We start from the raw sequence: 18183 nt of genomic DNA on the forward strand, positions 1-18183 counted from the left end.
AATCCTTTGACTCTGAAACTGGAGGATTTGTTTTTTGCTTAAGGCTTGGTACCTTTCTTGTAAAAAGAGAAGAAAAAAAGGTGCCTTTTTAGTTGTGCATGAGAAGGCCTCTATACGTCAGAATGAAACAAAAGGGTAGGGAAGTCATGCTTTAAATACTGGGTCTAGATTTGCTGGAGGGGTGTTTTCTGAGGGCTGTGAAATCATTAAGATTAATGACCTCTTGTGAGAGAAGAGTCTGATGTGGGACAACTTGAAGGAAGATTTGTTTAGACTTTTCTCCATGAAAGGTTTAATGCAATACAGCTTAACACTTCCTTTTTCTATGAGTTTGAGTAGGGTATCATCATAGGGTGTCAAATTGTGTGGCTTGTTTTCTGATCTGAGTGAGGAGAGGTGCAGAGATGACCTGTGCAGATCTTGTCTTACGCCACTTATGCTGTATTGAAAATGAAATGTGGAGAACCCATATAATGACCCTGCTCATGACACTGAAATGCTGGAGTGTCCAGAGAAGGGCAATGAGGCTCACAAAGGGTGTGGAGCACTTGGCCTGTGAACATCGGAGGGAGGTGAGGTTGTTCGGTCTGGAGAAAAGAAAGCCGAGGGGAGACCTCACTGCTTTCTACAACTACCTGAAGGGAGTTTGGACTGATGAGGAGGCAGCCTCTTCCCCCTGGTGGCAAGGGACAGGACTAGAGGAAACCATCACAAACTGCACCAGGAGAGGTTCAGGCTAGCTATTTGGAGATAATTCTTCACTGAAAGGGTTCTCAAACATTGGATTGGTCTGCCCAGGGCGGTGGTGGAGTCACCATGCCTGGAGGTGACTCCGCAGCATGTGGACCTGGCACTTAGGGACATGGTTTAGTGTTGACCCTTCAGTGCAGGGTTGAGGATTGGACTGGATGATCTCTGAGGTTCCTTCCAACCAGAGGTATTCTGTGATAACCCAAATATCTCTTTTTGGAGCAAGGTCCTACCCTTTAAAATTGCAGATCAAAAATGAGAAAAATCTCTGGGACCATCTGGAAAATATCAAGGGAGAAACTCTCAGTCCTCACACAGAGACATCAGACTTCCATAGCAGTAGGAAGGACTTGTAGTCTCATTTCAGTTTAGAGTGAGTAATTTTTCAGTGTGTAAACTCACAATAATACAGCATAGACATGATGTAACATAGCCATGTGCTTTAGTAATATTAAATGTGTGCAAACAATTGCTATATGAATAAAGAATGAATGTATATATATATAAAGGCAGGGTAAAGAATATTGAAATGGAAATTTGCCTTTAGGTTGAAAGTCTTGCCGAAGTTCTGCTAATCTTGAGTCTATATTCATGAAGGGGGTTCCTATCTAAAGATGGTTGAAGTGTTTATTTGACCTTGTGGGGGTGCCAAGCACATATTTTACTTCCTTAATAGCTTGATCTGCATAAAACATGCCATTTATTATTCGATTATCATCCTGTTGTGCTAACTAAAACTTGTATCTGCTGGGCACTTGAGCTGTTTGTGTCCAAACATTTACAAGGCTCATCTGTATCAGTGATGTTTTCTGGTTCTGTAATTCCCCAGTCTAATGGAAGCAAAATTTACCTAAGTTGCTTTTAGTCAAAGCTGTTCATGTCCTAATCCTATTCCATATCTGATGGCTCTTGCACACTACTTCCCATGATTCTGCATATCCCAGGGAATCAGAGTTGAAGAGGAGGCAGGCAGCGATTTCTGGCACACGGGATCAGGGTTGAAGAGTAGGCACGTAGTGATTTCTGGTACAGCGGCAGAGACTTCTGAACTGTGTTTTTCAGATCCCTCTTCATCTCAGAGGTAACAAACCTCCCTTTGGAGACGGAGGGCACTTGAGTTTTCATTTGCTACTATTTCAGCAGCCAGACCAAAGGTTTTCAAGTGCAAGAAAGATGTTATCCGATCCCATTCTGCAGACCGTTTGAAGGTGCCGCTAAGTTTCAAGTAAGGCTGAGGCTCTGCCAAGAGCAGGTGAGGAGTTCCTGCATCTGCTTTGCCGAGGAATTGTTTGTGTCACGCAGGGGAAGAATTCCTTTTTCTTTCTTTGCATATCCAGTGCTTTTTAAACTCTTCTGTGTAGCAATGCCTTGGCTGCTTCTTGAAACTAAAGCTGTTAAACTTTAATGGTTTTCCTGCAAAACAGTAAATTGCAGCTTTCTTCTGGAAGCAGTTCGGAATGCCTGCTATCCGGTCCATAGCAGGCTGGCATCAGCTTGTGCCAAGAGCTACTGTCAGTGAAATTAATACTGTTCCCAAGAGGTCACGTAATGGAACGCTGCCAGTACAAACAACGGTGCTGCAGAGTCTCAAATTGTTAAAGCTGTAATGCAAGCTGCTTCAACCAGAGCTTGTTCACCCAGCCTGGAGGCTGCTCCCACTCTCAGAAAACCTCAGAAGCCAGAAAAGCAGAAGTCAGCAGGGTTTTATTTGTGATTTATGGTTTTGAACATCTTACAGGTTTTTGAACATAGAAGGAGGCTACTGTAGCTATGTGGTAGAGAGCTTGGTTGCTTTTAGCCCTTTGCTGATAGCTGATCATTGCTCTGGAAAGCACTTTGAGACCTCCTGGCAGAGTGGTCACAATCGTTCCCATTGCACAGGAAGGGAAATGGCTTGGTAAAGACTGCATCCACAACAGATTTGGGAATGAAACCAAGGCACCCTGGACAGTCTGGTGCTTTATCCAGCAAGCTGGTTGGTCTCTGGAAAAAAAGACAAACCCAACAACAGTCACCAGCCCCAGCTTTCTTAGAGAGTAAATACTTCCTACGTTATGTGTACCTGAATGGAATAACTGTGTTATGCTTCTAGGAATAAGGCTGGGAAAATTACCAGATGACCTTCCTTTTGTGGAGTTGGCAGTAAAAATGGAACTCCAAAAGCAGGGTCGTTAAAGCGTAGTTTTGCACACTTGTAAAGCAATTCTTGGACCCTTTGGTGTGCAGCTCATGCAAAAAGCAAAGAACCCCAAAACAACAACAAAACAAAAAAAACCCAAACACCAAAAAGCCCAAAGAAACCCCAAGCAAAACCTCCCAAAACATACCTAAACAACAACAAAATCTCCACAAAAACAAACAAACAAAGAAACCCAACAAAAACAACAGCCTCAACCCAAAACCATTGCCAGAAATACAGATGTTTTTCAGGTAGTGAACTAAACTGGCAATGTACTGCTTGGTATTTCCAGGAATCATAACCAAAACAATGATTTTGTCTTTAACTGTATTTTTGTAAGCGAAACATTAAGCATACTGCTGCTACTGAAATGTACAAAACTGGTTCCGTAAATTACTTCTGAATGAATTCAGATTTTAGTGGATTCTCATAGTCAGTTATATATATTCATTTTGTTGATGGTTTATGCCATTTGTCACCATTGTTCACAGCTGATTTGCTGAATATTTGCTAAGATGTGTTCTTGCATCTGTGTGCACTAAAAACAGCTGAAGCAGTGCTGAATGGTTTTCCCTTCTCCTGCCTGTTGTGATTCTTGCACAAAGGTGTGCACCAAGGGCACAAAGGTGTGCACCAAGGGCACCAAGGCTGGTGAGGGGCCTGGAGCACAGCCCTGTGAGGAGAGGCTGAGGGAGCTGGGGGTGTGCAGCCTGCAGAAGAGAAGGCTCAGGGAAGACCTCATTGCTCTCTACAACTACCTGTAAAGAAGTTGTAGCCAGGCAGGGATTGGTCTCTTCTCCCAGGCAACCAGCAACAGAACAAGGGGACACAGTCTCAACCTGTGCCAGGGCAGGTTTAGGCTGGATGTTAGGAAGAAGTTCTACATGGAGTGATTGGCATTGGAATGGGCTACCTGGGGAGGTGGTGCAGTGGCCATCCCTGGAGATGTCTAAAAGGAGACTGAATGAGGCACTTACTGCCATGGTTTAGTTAGTTGAAAGGGTTAGGTGATAGGTTGGACTTGATCCTAGAGGTCTCTTCCAACCTGGCTAATTCTCTGATTCTGTGACAGACTTGGTGGAGTGGGCAAATGGCTGGACTTGATGATCTCAGAGGTCCTTTCCAGCCTGGATGATTCTATGATTCTATCAAAAGCCTTATTAAAACTCAAGGAAAAAAAAGTACATGCAACAGGCAGGTGCCCTCAGCCCAGAAAGACAGCACATTTGTCACACAGGATTTGCCCTTCAGAAGCCATGGTGCTGGTGCCTGCAGCCTGACTCGCTCTTTACAGGCCTCTCTAGAGCACCCAGCAGGAGATTCTGCTGAGTTCCTCCAGGTCCGAGGGCAGAGCAGCAACAGCTCTTTATTTCCCTGCATCTCCCCTCACAGCCCTCTTGAAAACTGGAATGACACAGGAGAGCTTCCAGCAGCAGGGACCTCCCCAGACTGGCTCTGGAGATCTCTTTTGCAGGTGCTTGAGCAGGGCTTCTGCTGTGCCAGCTGCTGGCTCCTTCAGTGCTCTGCCATGAACCCTCTGAGGCCGCACAGAGCTGCGAGCACTCAGCTGGTACAGTGAGGCCCTGAGCACTTCAGTGTCCACAGCCAGGACGGCTTTGGCCCCACAGATGTGGGCACCGACTCAGAGGGGCAGGCAGACCAAGGGAGCCTCAGGGGTGCTGGCTGTGGCGCAGAGCGGGGCCGGCTACTAGGGGCTGTCTGTGGGCTGCAAGAGTGGTTTCTGTCATGGCCTGAGGGAGGAGAAGCAGCACAGGGCTTGTCCCTGGGGGCTGAGCAGGCTTTGAGGCCTGCCCCCAGAAGGCTTCCTCGGCAGGCCGCTGGGCAGGGGGCGGTGAGCGGCACAGTGCCGGCCGGGGCCGTGCGTGGGGCCCTGTGGCCCTCATCTCACAGGGCCGGCACCTGGCAACGGCACTGCCGGCGTCGGGGAGGCTCTAAAAGGGTCTGCTGCCAGACCTGGCCCAGGGGCAGCCTGTGCACATCCCAGAGGAAGCCTTTGAGGAGTTGCTGCAATTCCTTGGGGAGGGATGATAGAGGAATCATAGAATCAACCAGGGTGGAAGAGACCTCCAAGATCATCCAGCCAAACCTAGCACCCAGCCCTGTCCAATCAACTCGACCATGGCACTAAGTGCCTCAGCCAGGCTTTTCTTGAACGCCTCCAGGTACAGCAACTCCACCACCTCCCTGGGCAGCCCATTCCAATGCCAATCTCTTTGTGCAGAACTTCCTCCTAACATCCAGCCTAGACCCCCCCAGCACAACTTGAGACTGTGTCCCCTTGTTCTGTAACGTGGCTCAGGCAGGGCCCGGACACCCCATGCTGAGCTGAGACATGTCCCTTGGGCCCTTGGCAGTAGAGGGTGTGGATTTTGGGTCCCAGAGGAGGCTGCTCCCCACCATTAAGCCCTGTGCCCACCTCAATGTGCTCTGGCTGTCAGAAGGGCCAATGGCATTCTGGAGTGCATTAGAAGGACTGTGGCTGGTAGGTTGAGAGAGGTTCTCCTGCCCATCTACTGTGCCGTGGTGAGGCCACATCTGCAGTACTGTGTCCAGTTCTGGGCCCCACAGTTCAAGAGGGACACAGAAATGCTTGGGGGAGTCCAGCGCGCAGCCACAAATATGATTATGGAGTGGAACATCTCTCTTCTGAGGAGAGCTTGGGGGATCTGGGGCTCTTTAACTTGGAGAGGTGACCTCATCCATGTTTCTGAATATGAAAAGGGTGAGTGTCAGGAGGATGGAGCCAAGCACTTCGTGGTGTTGTCTGATGACAGGACAAGGGACAATGGGTGGATGCTGAGGCGTAGGAAGTTTCATGGAAACATTTTTCACTGTGAGGGTGACAGAACACAGGAACAGGCTGCTCGGGGGGCTGTGGAATAGGTGATTCTGCTCTGGCAGGGGTTGGACTGGGTGAGCTTTTGAAGTCCTTCCCAGCCCCTAATATTCTGTGATTCTGGGAGCGTCCTCGCAGGAGGAGCAGGAGCCTGTAACGGAGAAAATCAAGTACCTAACCATAGTGTTTTTTTCTCTGATGGCTGGGAGGGAGCCTTTGAACTCGCGTCTGCATGATGTGTGATTGATAGTGACAGATGAATCACTCGGCTAATTGATTCTCTGCTTTTACATTTTTATTATGTTTAATCTCTGGCAAGTGCAGGTTGCTAATGGCTGAGTTCTGGGACCAGTATTATCTGTGGTAATGTTGACAGAAGAGGTACATTGGCTGCTCAGCAGCTGAGACCTAGCACGCTGGATCATGCAATAGGGAGAAGTTTTGGTGAAAGACTAATGTGAAAATATGTGACTTGTAAGGGCCTTTAAAAAAAAAGCAAGGGGTGCCTAGAAAGATCTCTGGTTGCTTTGCAGCTCCACAGACTCCCATGTCTGATGCAGCTGGCTGTAGGAGCAGAAGTAAGTTGTATCTGTGAGTGATGGAGCAGGAGATAATTACAGAGTTTGGTTTTAAAGGAGCTTCCTGGAGGTTGTCTGATCCAGCCACTGGCTTCAGCAGCTCAAACTTCAATGCCAGAGCAGTTGAGCAGGGCCTTGCCTGGTCCAGTTACAGAAAGTGCAGTGAGTAGCTTGTGCAGCCTGGGTGTTAGTTCACGTTTGACACACAATTTCCATGTGATATTTCTTTTTCCCAATGAATGCTTGTGAGTCGAGGTGCCTGTCTTGCAAAATGTCTTTGCCAAGGTGATGTGCTATCCAGCTATTTTTTATTTGTTGTGTCATGAGAAGGTAAACTGTGCCAAGTGAGGTACTTTTGCAAGTTCTTAAGTGTGCAGGTAAATTGCATTTTTCTCTCTCTCTTCACTGTTTTATTAACGTCTTTATTTAGATCTGTCTGAAAGTAAATGAATTGTAGAATGTTACTCTCTCTTTAAAGTAACCCAAGAGAGAGTCCAGCCACCCTGCAGTGAGCAGGAACCTCTTCAATTAGATAACTAGTTTAAATCTATCATTCAGTTTAAAACCACTGGCCCTTTTTCTGTCGTGACAGGCCTTATTAAAAAGATTGTCCCCATCTTTTTTATAGGATCCATTGAAATACTGAAAGGCTTCAAGGTCTTCCCAGAGCCTTTGCTCCAGGCTGAACAGTCACAGCTGTCTCAGCTTTTCTTCTTAAGAGAGATGTTCCAGCCCTTTGATTGTTGTCTTACTTTGAATCCAGCCAACAGGCTCATATCTTTCTTATGCTGAGGACCCCAGAGATGGGCATAGTACTCCCAATGATGTCTCACCAGGGTGGAGTAGTGTGGCAATAATCTCCCTTGATCAGCTTGCCACACTTCTTTTGATGCAGCCTAGGCTATGATTTGCCTTCTGGGCTGCAAGTGCAGGTTGCTGCCAAACTTTTCATCCACCAATATCCCCAGCTTCTTCACACAGCTGCTCTCAATCCCTTCATTGCCCAACCTGTATTGATACTGAGAGTTGCCCCAACTGGGTGCAGGACCTTGCACTTGGCCTTGTTGAACCTCACAAATTCAGCTTCTCATGAGGTTGAACATCATGACCTGCTTGTCCAGGTCCTTCTGGATGGCTGTATGCAAAGCATATCACTCAGCATGTTGTGACCTGCACACCTGCTGAGGGTGCACATGATCCCTCTGCCTGTGTCACCAATGAAGGTATTTAATGACACTGGCGCTAGCACAGACCCCTGAGGACACTACTTGTTACTGATGCTAGTGGGGCAGGACTTGCCCTTGGTGAAGCCATGCTGGCTGTTTTGAATCATCTCCCTATTACCCATGTGCCTTAGGAGGACCTGTTCTATGATCTACCCAGGCACAGGGGTGAGGCTGACAGGTTTGTAGCTCCCAGGGTCCTCCTTTCTACCTCTTTAAAGAATGAGGCCAGCAGGTCTAGGGAAATTCTTCTCTTCCTCTATTCTGTCCTGGTGAGACCACACCTGGAATAGTGTCCAGATTTGGGCTCTCCAGGTCAAAAGAGACAGGGACTGGAAAGAGTCATGAGGGTGATGTTTTTGGGAACTTGAGCATTTCCCCTGTGAAAAGGGACCGAGAAACCTGGGGCTGTTTAGTCTGGAGAAGAGAAGACTGAGAGGAGATCTTACCACAGTATACAAATATCCAAGGAGTGGTTGTCAAGTGGATGGGGCCAGTCTCTTTTTGCTGGTCAGCAGCAATAGGACAAGGAGCAAAGGCTACAAATTTGAACATAGAAGGTTTCACTTCAACAGAAGGAGAAATTTCTTTATAGTGAGGGTGATGGAGCCCTGGAACAGGCTGCCCAGAGAGGTTGTGGAGTCTCCTTCTCTGGAGACTTTCAAAACCCACCTGGATGCATTCCTGTGCAAACTATCCTAGGGGATCCTGCCTTGACAAGGAGATTGGACTCGTTGATCTCTGAAGGTCCCTTGTAACCTCTGAAGTTTGTGATTCTGTTTCCCTTTTCCCAGTCACCAGGGATGAGTGGTAACCTGCCACTAGGAATATGTTTTTAATTACAGTGTGAAATACTCAGAGCACAGTCTATTGAAAGAGCTGAAGAATGTATTATTAAATTATAACTTGCATCATTAGAAATATTAATTGCTTCACACAATTTTAATAATCACCAGAAATTACACACCTGCCTGCTCATGCGTGCTGCCCTCCAGATCAAAAACAAACCAGATGCTGATGGCTGGGAACATGGTAGTAGATTACAGAGACCATCCACTGTTATTTATTAGGTGCTGAGTTGTAAAGAGAAATAAATGCAGCAATACTGCTTATTTTTTATGGTGACAGTCTGCACAGTGCCTGTTTTGTACTGAAAGAAAGGGAGGATGCTGTTTCTCTGTGAAATGTTGTTGACAGCCAGAAAGAGTGAAATGCTCCAGGAAGCTTTTAAGGTAGCATATTCTAATGTAATAAAAATCCACAACATTCTGATTCTTTCCTCTTTTCATATTTAATGAACTCTCATTGCAAATATTGTGTTAGCAGATGGTTTGAAAAAAAAATCCATAATGTTTTTACAAGAAAGAGAAGAGAAAACTTGATTGTAGCTCTGGTTTTGTGTTGTAAACTATGGCTGTAGCCTGTGCAGTCTACAGCTGATGTATGAAGCTAAATGAGATGCAATTTCTGTTGTACTTAAAGTGATGCCCTTACATGAACATGAAGATGTGAGGTGAAAGTCTTCATTACTGATACCTTTGAATTTTGTCTTGTTTTGTTGTGGGCCTAGTTAATTTTCCTTTTCTGTGGATAGGACAGAGACAATGAGGATTTTTTAGGCATGTTTTATGCCATCATTCCTTGGATAATTTGAAGTCAATGTAAACAAATCCTTCCTCTGAGCGCAGCTGTCCCTTCCTGCCTCCCTCCCCATCCCACGGCTTTTCCCTGTGCCCCTGCTGCCCGCCTTGCTAGCAACTGTTTGTATGGCTCCCCAGTGACCTGGTGGAGGAATATAATCAGAAGTCATCTGAATCATTACTTAATGAGGCAGTTCAAAGCTATCAGTCCTTCAGCTTAGTTCAGAACAGGGTTTTACAGACACATGTCGAAGCACAAAGCAGAGGAGCAGTGAGGATGAGAAGGTGAAGCAGGAGGTGGAGGGTGAATGTGACCTGCTTTTCAGCATCCTTGTTTTCTGGTACTTTGGCTGTGGAAATGCATCGTTAGCAGGAAAGTGGTCATCTCCTATTTTAAGGAACATAAAGTCTCTCTATCCCAGACATCCCCCTCTGCCAGTTCACATTTCTCTCAAACTGTGCCAAGGTGCTGCACAAGAGGCACAAGATATGGACAGAGGAAGTTGGAGCCTGTGTTGATGCCTTCCTGAAGCTGGATTTATCCAGGGCTTTTCTCCCACGGTAGGACTCGGGGAGAGGGAGGAGAGCAACTGTGCAGCCCTGCTATGTTGTTTTCTGTCATACTCTTTTCTACTCTTAACTTCCTTTTGTTTGCAGTGCTCTTTTCTTTACCCAGATTTGCCGTGTACTAAATTATACTCTTTGCTAAGCTATGGAGACTTTAAAAGTGTCTGGTTTATGCCAGATTAACTAAAAAAGCATAAACTTGTTCAGCTGTATTTGATCTGGTTCTGGAAAATACAGAAATGCTTCTGAACATGTTGCCTTCCCTGCTGTTGTCATCTCAGAAAGAAGTCTTTAGGTTTAAAGAGCACTGCCTGTTGTCATAAAAAGCAGCCATTTTCTTTGCAGAGCCCTTTCTGTTTGGGGAAAAGTGAGAGTGAGCCACATAAGTTGTGGATTTTCTCCCTGATGTGAAATAACTTATTCATATTCATTGCAGGTTCTTTTGTATAAAGAAAATAGGTGGGAATACACTCTTCAGCTTCCTCTTGCTAATGACCCATTTGGGATTCTCAAGAGAGCTTTGCAGGCTCACCTGGGGACTCTATAGTGCAAGCTCTGCTGAATACAGATTTCTCTTTTTACAGTTTTTTTGACCTTTTATATGCTACAAACAAGTATATGAAGTTAAAGGCGACTGGGGAAAAAAATTCCTTCCTTTGTAAAGAAAATCCTTTAAACTGATCATTTTAAAAGGAGTTTTCTATTTAATCTTAAATAATAATGGAGAGGACTGTTCCGTTGGTTGTTCTTTGTTATCCGTGAATTCTGACAGTGGGTTTCAAGAAGAGCAATGAGGGAAGGTTGCTTGTTATGAATATTATTTGGCAGAAAGTCAGGCATGTTCTACAGTTTCCTATGAATGATATCTGCTGAAAGTCAGCTAGCTTCCCAACAAACTCTGCTTGCTGTGCCTTAGCAACCACGAGGAAAAATCTGCTGCCACATGGAAACGGATTTGGATTCATGACAGCACTCCCTATATCCAGCCACCCTCAAACAACGGTAGCGTTTCGTCTTCTGAACGCAGCACTGCTCGCTTATTTCTGCTTAACCCCCCTGTAATTTAGATGCTAGCAAATGATGTCAAATGCAGAAATTCAAAGGTGGCAAAGTAATAAACCAAACTCGTTGTTTTCCTTCCCTTCCCCCACTCCTTGCCCGGCATGAGCAAGCACTGGGAATAAATGAACACTTACTTCTGCAGAAATTGCTACCTTCTTGAGTTGCACGTTGAGGAGGGTGTGTCAGGCAGGTACAGCCCAGCTTTGTTCCAGGATTTGTGTTCAGATTAGGACTGGAATGGGAACTCTTTAGTTATTATAGCTGCTTGCTTTTAGCAACTCTGGCAAACCTTTTTGAAGGAAAAAAAACCCCAAACCTCACGGTTCCACCAGTTGTGACCGTTGCAGTAGTTTCTGTCACTGTTCTGGCATTATTGTCATGGTTTGCAAGGAGAGAAAGAAATCCATCTAGGAGAAAAATAATTACTTTTTGACTCTTGCTTGAAGTAGGAGAGAAGCCTGACGGAAATTAAGTACATACCCCTAGTGTTTGTTTGGTGTGTTGTTGGTTTTTTGGTTTTTAATTTCCTGAGTCACTGCATTGTTAAAGTTGAATGATAATAAAGGGAGAAAAGCGCAAACAGATTATTGGTTTTGAGAGTGGATTTGGATTCAGCTTTATTTATTATCCTTTTCCATACGCTATCTCTCACCATTGGAATGCAAGAAGTTTCCAGCATGAATACTTGTGAAAGTGTATTTTAGGCTTGGGTGCTTAAATGCTTGTTGGAAATGTGCCTGAATATATAATTTCCTTTGTGGTCACATTAGCCAATTTAGGATTCAGGTGTTGAGTAGCTGTTGAAATCTCCCTGCCAGGGAGTAGAAGCAGTCTCATTACCAGGTAGCCTGTGTAATGCTGTGTGCATTTCAAAACGAGATGAATTTTTTTCCATGTTATTTATATTTAGGGAATAAGCCCTGACAGAGCACAACACAGAAGCATTTGCTTATTTTAAATATACTGAGTAATCCAATTTGTGATGCACCAGGACTGCACTGAATTGTTTAGGGACATAGTGAGACTGCCCTGAAATGATGAACAATTCTTTTCTTATATTTGTGTACAAATACATTCCTAGAGGTGCTCAGCAGTGCAGAGTTGATCATGGACATGTTTGCAAATTAAGCCCATATCCAACAGACTAATATTGATGAGTAAACCGAAAACAGGTGAAGTTGGCACATTGCAAACTCTTAACGTGGCCTTATACATAACTTTTGGTATCACAACTGGTTAAAAACATAGTTATCTGAAAAAGTTGGAGGGTAAGCTTAAACAGTTTGCTAGAGAGGAAGAGTCTTGCCTTTTGTTATTTATTGTAGTTTTAATATAAATCCCACTGTAAAAGATATAGAAATAGGAGTAATAAAATGCCAGGTTGGAAAGGACCTCAAGGATAGTCTGGTCCAACCTTTCTGGGTAATAGTATAGTTTAAATGTGAGGGCCCAGCACTTTGTCAAGCAGAGTCATCAAACTGTCTAATGTAGGGGAAGCCACCACTTCCCTTGGGAGATTATTCCAATGATGTTAATTAATAATCTTGATTAACAGAATTCTCTTATGTCCCTATTGTTGTCAGACCTCTTCTTGCTAACTGCGCAGGAATATCAGAAGCTCTTAGAAGAAAGACAAAATGTTTCCACTGCATAGTTGAAATCATTATTGCCCTGCAGTTTCTGGAGGCTCTTTGTAGTGTTGCAATGTGACATCTAGTGTAGACCTGGGACCTGGGGCTTCTAAACGACAAGCAGCTGAATATGAGCAAGCAGTGTGCCTCGGTGGCAAAGAAAGCCAATGGAATCCTGGCTTGTATTAGAAATTATGTGTCCAGCAGGAGTAGGGAGCTGATTGTGCCCTTGGGGCCTCACCAGAGCTGAGTACTCCTCGAGTATTGTGTTCAGTTTTGAGCACCTCCTTACAAGAGGGATGTGGAGGTGCTGGAGTGACTGCAGAGGAGGGCAAGGAAGCTGGAGAAGGGCCTGGAGAACAAGTCTTATGAAGAGCAACTGAAGGAGCTGGGGCTGTTTAGTTTGAAGAGGAGGAGACTGAGGAGAGACCTCTTTGCTCTCTATAGCTACCTGAAATAACATTGTGGAAGGGCTGCTGGTGGTCTCTTGCAGGTAAGCAGTGATTGAACAAAAGGAAATAGCCTCAAGCTGCCACTAGGCAGGTTTAGACTGGACATTAGGAATTTTTTTCCACTGGAAGAGTGATCAGGCTTTGGAATTGGCTGCCCTGGGAGGTGGTGAAATCACCAACCCTGGATGTGTTTAAGAGTCTTTTGGATGTGGTGCTTGGGGACATGGTTTAGGGTGAACCTTGTAGAGTTCAAGTTGGTTGAACTTGGTTATTCTGAGGGGCTTTTCCAACCAGAATATTTCTGTGATTCTGTGATATGTTGCTGGCTGCTGCCACTGTACTAAATACTAGCTGAGGAAAGCATTTAAACTGCATCTCTGAGCACTCTTGATTTTTTTATTATTATTTTATTTTTCTGAGCATGATGGTGATTAAATTGTTAGCAGATGTATGGAGCTTCACTGATGCTACTGTGACTGCAGTGCTGGCAATGGCTGAAATATCAGCAGTTGTTGCAACAGCTTGGGCAGGAGGCAAAGCGCAAGCAACTTGTAAGCAAGTCATCCTCTGAAGCTGAGATGAGGCCAAAGCCAAATCTCAGATCTAAAAACAAGGGGAAAATTCAAATGTATCTCCAAAAGGTATGGCTGAAAACGTGCTCTGTAGTATCTTTAGCCCTTGATTAGAACGTTAACTAGGTTGTAGTAAATGCATAGGGCGTTGCTTTAGTGAAGCCAGCTTAATGGTCTGCTGAGTAAAGAACTAAGTCAGCATCTCACAGTAAGATTCAGCTTGATCTTTGCAACAGAGACTGAAATGTGCCTTTGTTCCTACAGAACAAGCAGAGTGTGTTGTGTTGTGGGGCAAGTGTTTGAAACCTTTCAAAAGCCAGTGCTCGTGTACTAAAATATTATCATCGATGTCTTTGAATACCTTACTTTAAACAATGGCAGATTTTGGAATAGTTGTCTGGTTGAAGCAATGCTAATTATAATTAATGTCTATACATGGCAGAGTAGTTTTGGCCATTGAATTAGCTACTGCTTTTAAAAATCTAGCTGGAATAGAATAAAATAAATAGAATAAAATATTCTTTGGGTAATAATTCCATGAGCTAATATAGATTGTAAGGAAACATTTCCTTCTGCTTGTTTTTAATTACTTGATGATCACTTTATTCTAATCATTCTATGCTCTTAACACTATTGCTTTGGTCTTTGTGCTTCTAATGGTTTTAGATACCACAGTAAATGTCTTAATATTTTTCTCTCCCCAAGTTCAGGCTAAGTTATTCATCGTGTACTCAGATTTGGATCCTAGGTAGTATTGTTTCAAAACCTCTCCTGGGCTACCTGTCCTAACTCTCTTTTCCTGTCACATTCAAGTTGAGTACCCAGGCTAGGATGCCATCCTTGTACCTGGTTGGCACTTCAAGCTCCTGGTTGTCCAGCCCAGGATATCATCTCCCTGCCTTTCTTCCTGCATCCTCAGCAGGGAAGCTGAAGCTACTTATGCACAACAACTCACGTACGATGGGACCTGTTCAAGCAGATCCATGTCTTTCACGTTGAGGGTCCCAGAGCTGGGCACAATATGATGGGAGTGAAGTAGAGGGGCAGAATTGTCTCCTTCATCCACCTGGTCATGTTTCTTTTGTTTTAGCCCAGGATGTGATTGGTTTTCTGGGCTTTAAGTGTATTTTTCTGGCTCGTATTCAGGTTTTTTTACCTTATAAGCCATTCTCTGCAAGGCTATTCTCATTCCACTCGTTGCCCAGGCTGTATTTGTGGTTGGGGTTGCCATGGGTGGTGTTTGCAGCATTAACACTCTAACTTCATTAGAAGTTTTAAATAAAGAATTGTACTGCATGCAGAAGCACAACAATAAGATAAGTCTGTATCATGTGCAGGACCTTGTACTTGGCCTTGTTGAACTTCATGAGGTTTTCATGGGCCCACCTCTCAAGCCAGTCAAGGCTCCTCTGGATGACATCCCTTCCCTTTACAGTGTGACTCACACAACTGAGCTTGGTTCATCTGCAAGCTTGTTGAGGCTGCACTCAATCCCACTGTCTGTGTCCCTGACAAAGATATTAGATAATACTGCTCTCAGACCCCTGAGGCACACCACTCATCAAGCAGTTGACTGCAACACTTCGTATGAAACCATCTAGCTAGTTCCTTATTCACTAAGTGGTCCACCTGTCAAATCCATATCCCTCTATTTTGGAGACAAAGATGTGTGTGGGCCAGTATGAAATGCTTTGCACAAGTCAAGGTTGATAACATCAACTGTGCTTCCCTTATGTATCAGTGCTGCTTCCCTCATGTAGAATGCCACAAAAATCTGTCCTTTTTGATGAGTTTGGTCTCATGCTGTCCTGTAACTGCAGCCTGCAGTAGCAGCATTTTCCCTGCCTGAGGCTCAGCTGCCTTCTGAATGCTGGGGACCAGGCCAGTGCAATGCCAGGGGCTGTAGTTCCCACGGCATCACTGGAATTAGCTCCTCAGTGGCAGCTGGGGAATGGAGCAGGGAGGGGGAAAATCAATGCCTGAGCTTTGACCATGCTGCTGCAGTGAGTGGTGCTTGTTGAATAAAAGACTTGGACAGAAACCAAGTGAAGTGGTGCTATGTGGGGCTGCTCCAGAACAGAGATGCTAACATTGTACTGGCTAGGTAGAGTAAGGGGGATCTGAGGAAACACTGCACTGTTGTGGTGTCTTTGGGTAAGGGAGAAGGGAATTAAGCTTTTATGTTCTAGTATCTCCATATGGAGCTACTCTTATGTGTGGAACCATGCTAACATTTGTGATGAGTGTGGAAGGGTAAACAAAGTTACAAGCTTCTGTGGTTTCTTGTAGTTTCCCTTCTCTTTCTAAAAATATAGTAATACAGGGAGGAAAAAAAGCAGGTGGCATTGCTGAAAGAGTGGTTCTGGAACTCTCACAGGGTATGAAGGATGGATTTTTTAATTTAATTTTTTTTATGCTTAGAGTATACCAAGTGTGAATGGATCCTTCTCAAAGTGAAGAATTAGTTATGCTGCTTATAAGTCAGAGTAACGTGAGAGCACCACACAATCCTCCTGTTGTACTGCCAGTGCACCTGCACAGCGTCTTCCATCCCACTTCCAGACTTCTTTTGGGCAGTGTTTATTTGTGTCTCGTGTGACTTGTAGTGAGATAGGAGTTGCCAGTAATCATCAGAGTAGGCTATCTCTTAAGTCTGACAAGATAAGGAAGGATCATAGTAAGTAAAGGTGGGGTAACCTGCCTCTTGTAGAGATGTTTATCCTCTCTCTGCTTGCCTTCCAGAGTTCTACTTCACTGTTAATTTTGTAACTTTAAATCCCTAATCTTTATGGATCAGTGGTAAGATTTTGGCGTTTGCATTTCCCTGCTGTGAAGAGTTAAATCACTTTCCCTATGATCTCTAGTATGAATCCCCTCTAATTTCACTCACTGATTGGTTATTCTCACATTACATGAAACAGCACAGAAAGTCTTTTCTCTGTGCCGTTTCATCGTGTTGTATAATTACATTATGTCTCCTGTAATCTCTCCTTTGTAAGGTAAATAGTCACAGGCTTTTCTATCTCTTCTGGTATTAAAATTTACCCAAATCCTGTATTATTCTTACTACTATTATTGTCTGAACCCTCTCTAATATTAGAGAATTCTTTTTTTTGAGATACTATTACTAGGGCAGCATGTGGCAGGACAGAGATAACACAGATCTAAATTAGACCAATGTTACCTCCCCACTGGTCACCATTTTATTCCTCATTTATTTGAACATTTTCTTTATCCACAGTTAAGAGTTTAGTTTAGGAGAGTGGTCTTCCTTTAGAAGTGTGCTGTGACCCTGAGGTGTCTTTACTGAATTGATAAAGTTTGCTTTCAGAGGTATTAGAGCCTATGAAATGGCATTTTCTCTAGTATGTGCTGATTTTAACATTGAGCTCATCATGATACTACTGTCTTTTCACCTAGCCTTTTTTAGGTTTATGTTGAAATGCTTTACTGTTGTTTCTGGTCTCTCCTGACTCAAACAACTGTGTGTTGCCTACAGACTCTGTTGCCTTTCTGATCATCTTTTTCTCTATATCAAGAATATAGGTAGTAAACAACACAGAGCTGAAGTTACCAAACCTTACCTAGATTGTTGCAACTTTTTCTCTATATGAAACCTAGATCAAAATTAATGCTCTACCAAATTGTCTTGCAGACTCTGTCCAGAAGAATTTCAAATCCCTATCTGGAAACTCCTTCAAACAAGGTACTTGTCAAACTTCTTTGTAATTTCATTTCATCAAACAACATTCTAGGAACACTGTTGTATCATAAACAGAGGCTAAGCAAGGAGTGGCTTGAGAGCAGCCCTGAAGAGAAGGACCTGGGAGTGTCAGTTGATGAAAAACTCAACATGAGCTGGCAATGTGCACTTGCAGCCCAGAAGGCCAAGGGTGTCTTGGAATGCATCAAAAGAAGTGTGACCAGCAGGACAAGGGAGGTGTTTCTCCCCCTCTACTCTGCTCACATGAGACCCCACCTGGAGTTCTTTGTCCAGTTGTGCTGTCCCTAGCTTAAGAGCAACATGAAGCTGCTGGAGCAGATCCAGAGGAGATAACTTTGCATTAGAACTTGTCTGTTGTTCAAAGGCGACTGATAGTAAAACCTCTGATTTTCTAAGGCTGCCAAGTGCAAACGTAGTCCAGCTCAAGGGGTCATCTACAATCCATGCTACACTGGGTATGAGAGAAGGTGGGATGTGTTTCCTATGTAGCTGTGGCTCCTTGCTTCTTGGTTAGTGGGGGAGCAGACAGTAGTGAGGCAATTTACTACCACAGGAATAAATCCCTGTTTGTCACAGTTTTCAATTTCATTTTTCATTCAGATTTATGGAGAAAGTTCATCCTGTGCTGGGAGAGCTCTCAGGAATATTTTTACTCTACAAGCTTCTGACCTGATTAAAGACAGGGTGTACCTTACTGGCATTTGCAGGTAACCCAAGTTCACTCATTTTAATCAACTGGATGGGTTTTATTTGCCTCTGCCCATGCCCTGATTTGACAAGAGAGTGTAGTTCTGAGAGTGAGATTTTGTGTGCATTACTAAGACTCAAAACTTTCTAAAAAGAAGGTGTTTAAAACTCATGTATTTTAATGTCTCTCCTTATGTTACTTTACCCATTGTCAGTGAGTGGCAGTGACCTGATTGTATGTCCATTAGTTTAATTGCTTTA

At 44.1% G+C, this 18183-nt stretch overlaps 1 protein-coding gene across 2 annotated transcripts in view; it reads left to right on the top strand.

Annotated features, from left to right (window-relative positions):
• RAPGEF5 (Rap guanine nucleotide exchange factor 5) overlaps positions 1-18183 on the top strand; it is a 184464-nt gene that overhangs the window by 17606 nt on the left and 148675 nt on the right. For both annotated transcript variants that reach the window (XM_064167093.1, XM_064167094.1), the window contains exons 2-3: positions 17167-17217; positions 17836-17942. In XM_064167093.1, the coding sequence (XP_064023163.1) occupies positions 17167-17217; positions 17836-17942 (158 nt within the window). The remainder of the gene's footprint in view (positions 1-17166; positions 17218-17835; positions 17943-18183) is intronic.

This window comes from Pogoniulus pusillus, chromosome 28, assembly GCF_015220805.1.
Source record: "Pogoniulus pusillus isolate bPogPus1 chromosome 28, bPogPus1.pri, whole genome shotgun sequence".
Classification (NCBI taxonomy): Eukaryota; Metazoa; Chordata; class Aves; order Piciformes; family Lybiidae; genus Pogoniulus; species Pogoniulus pusillus.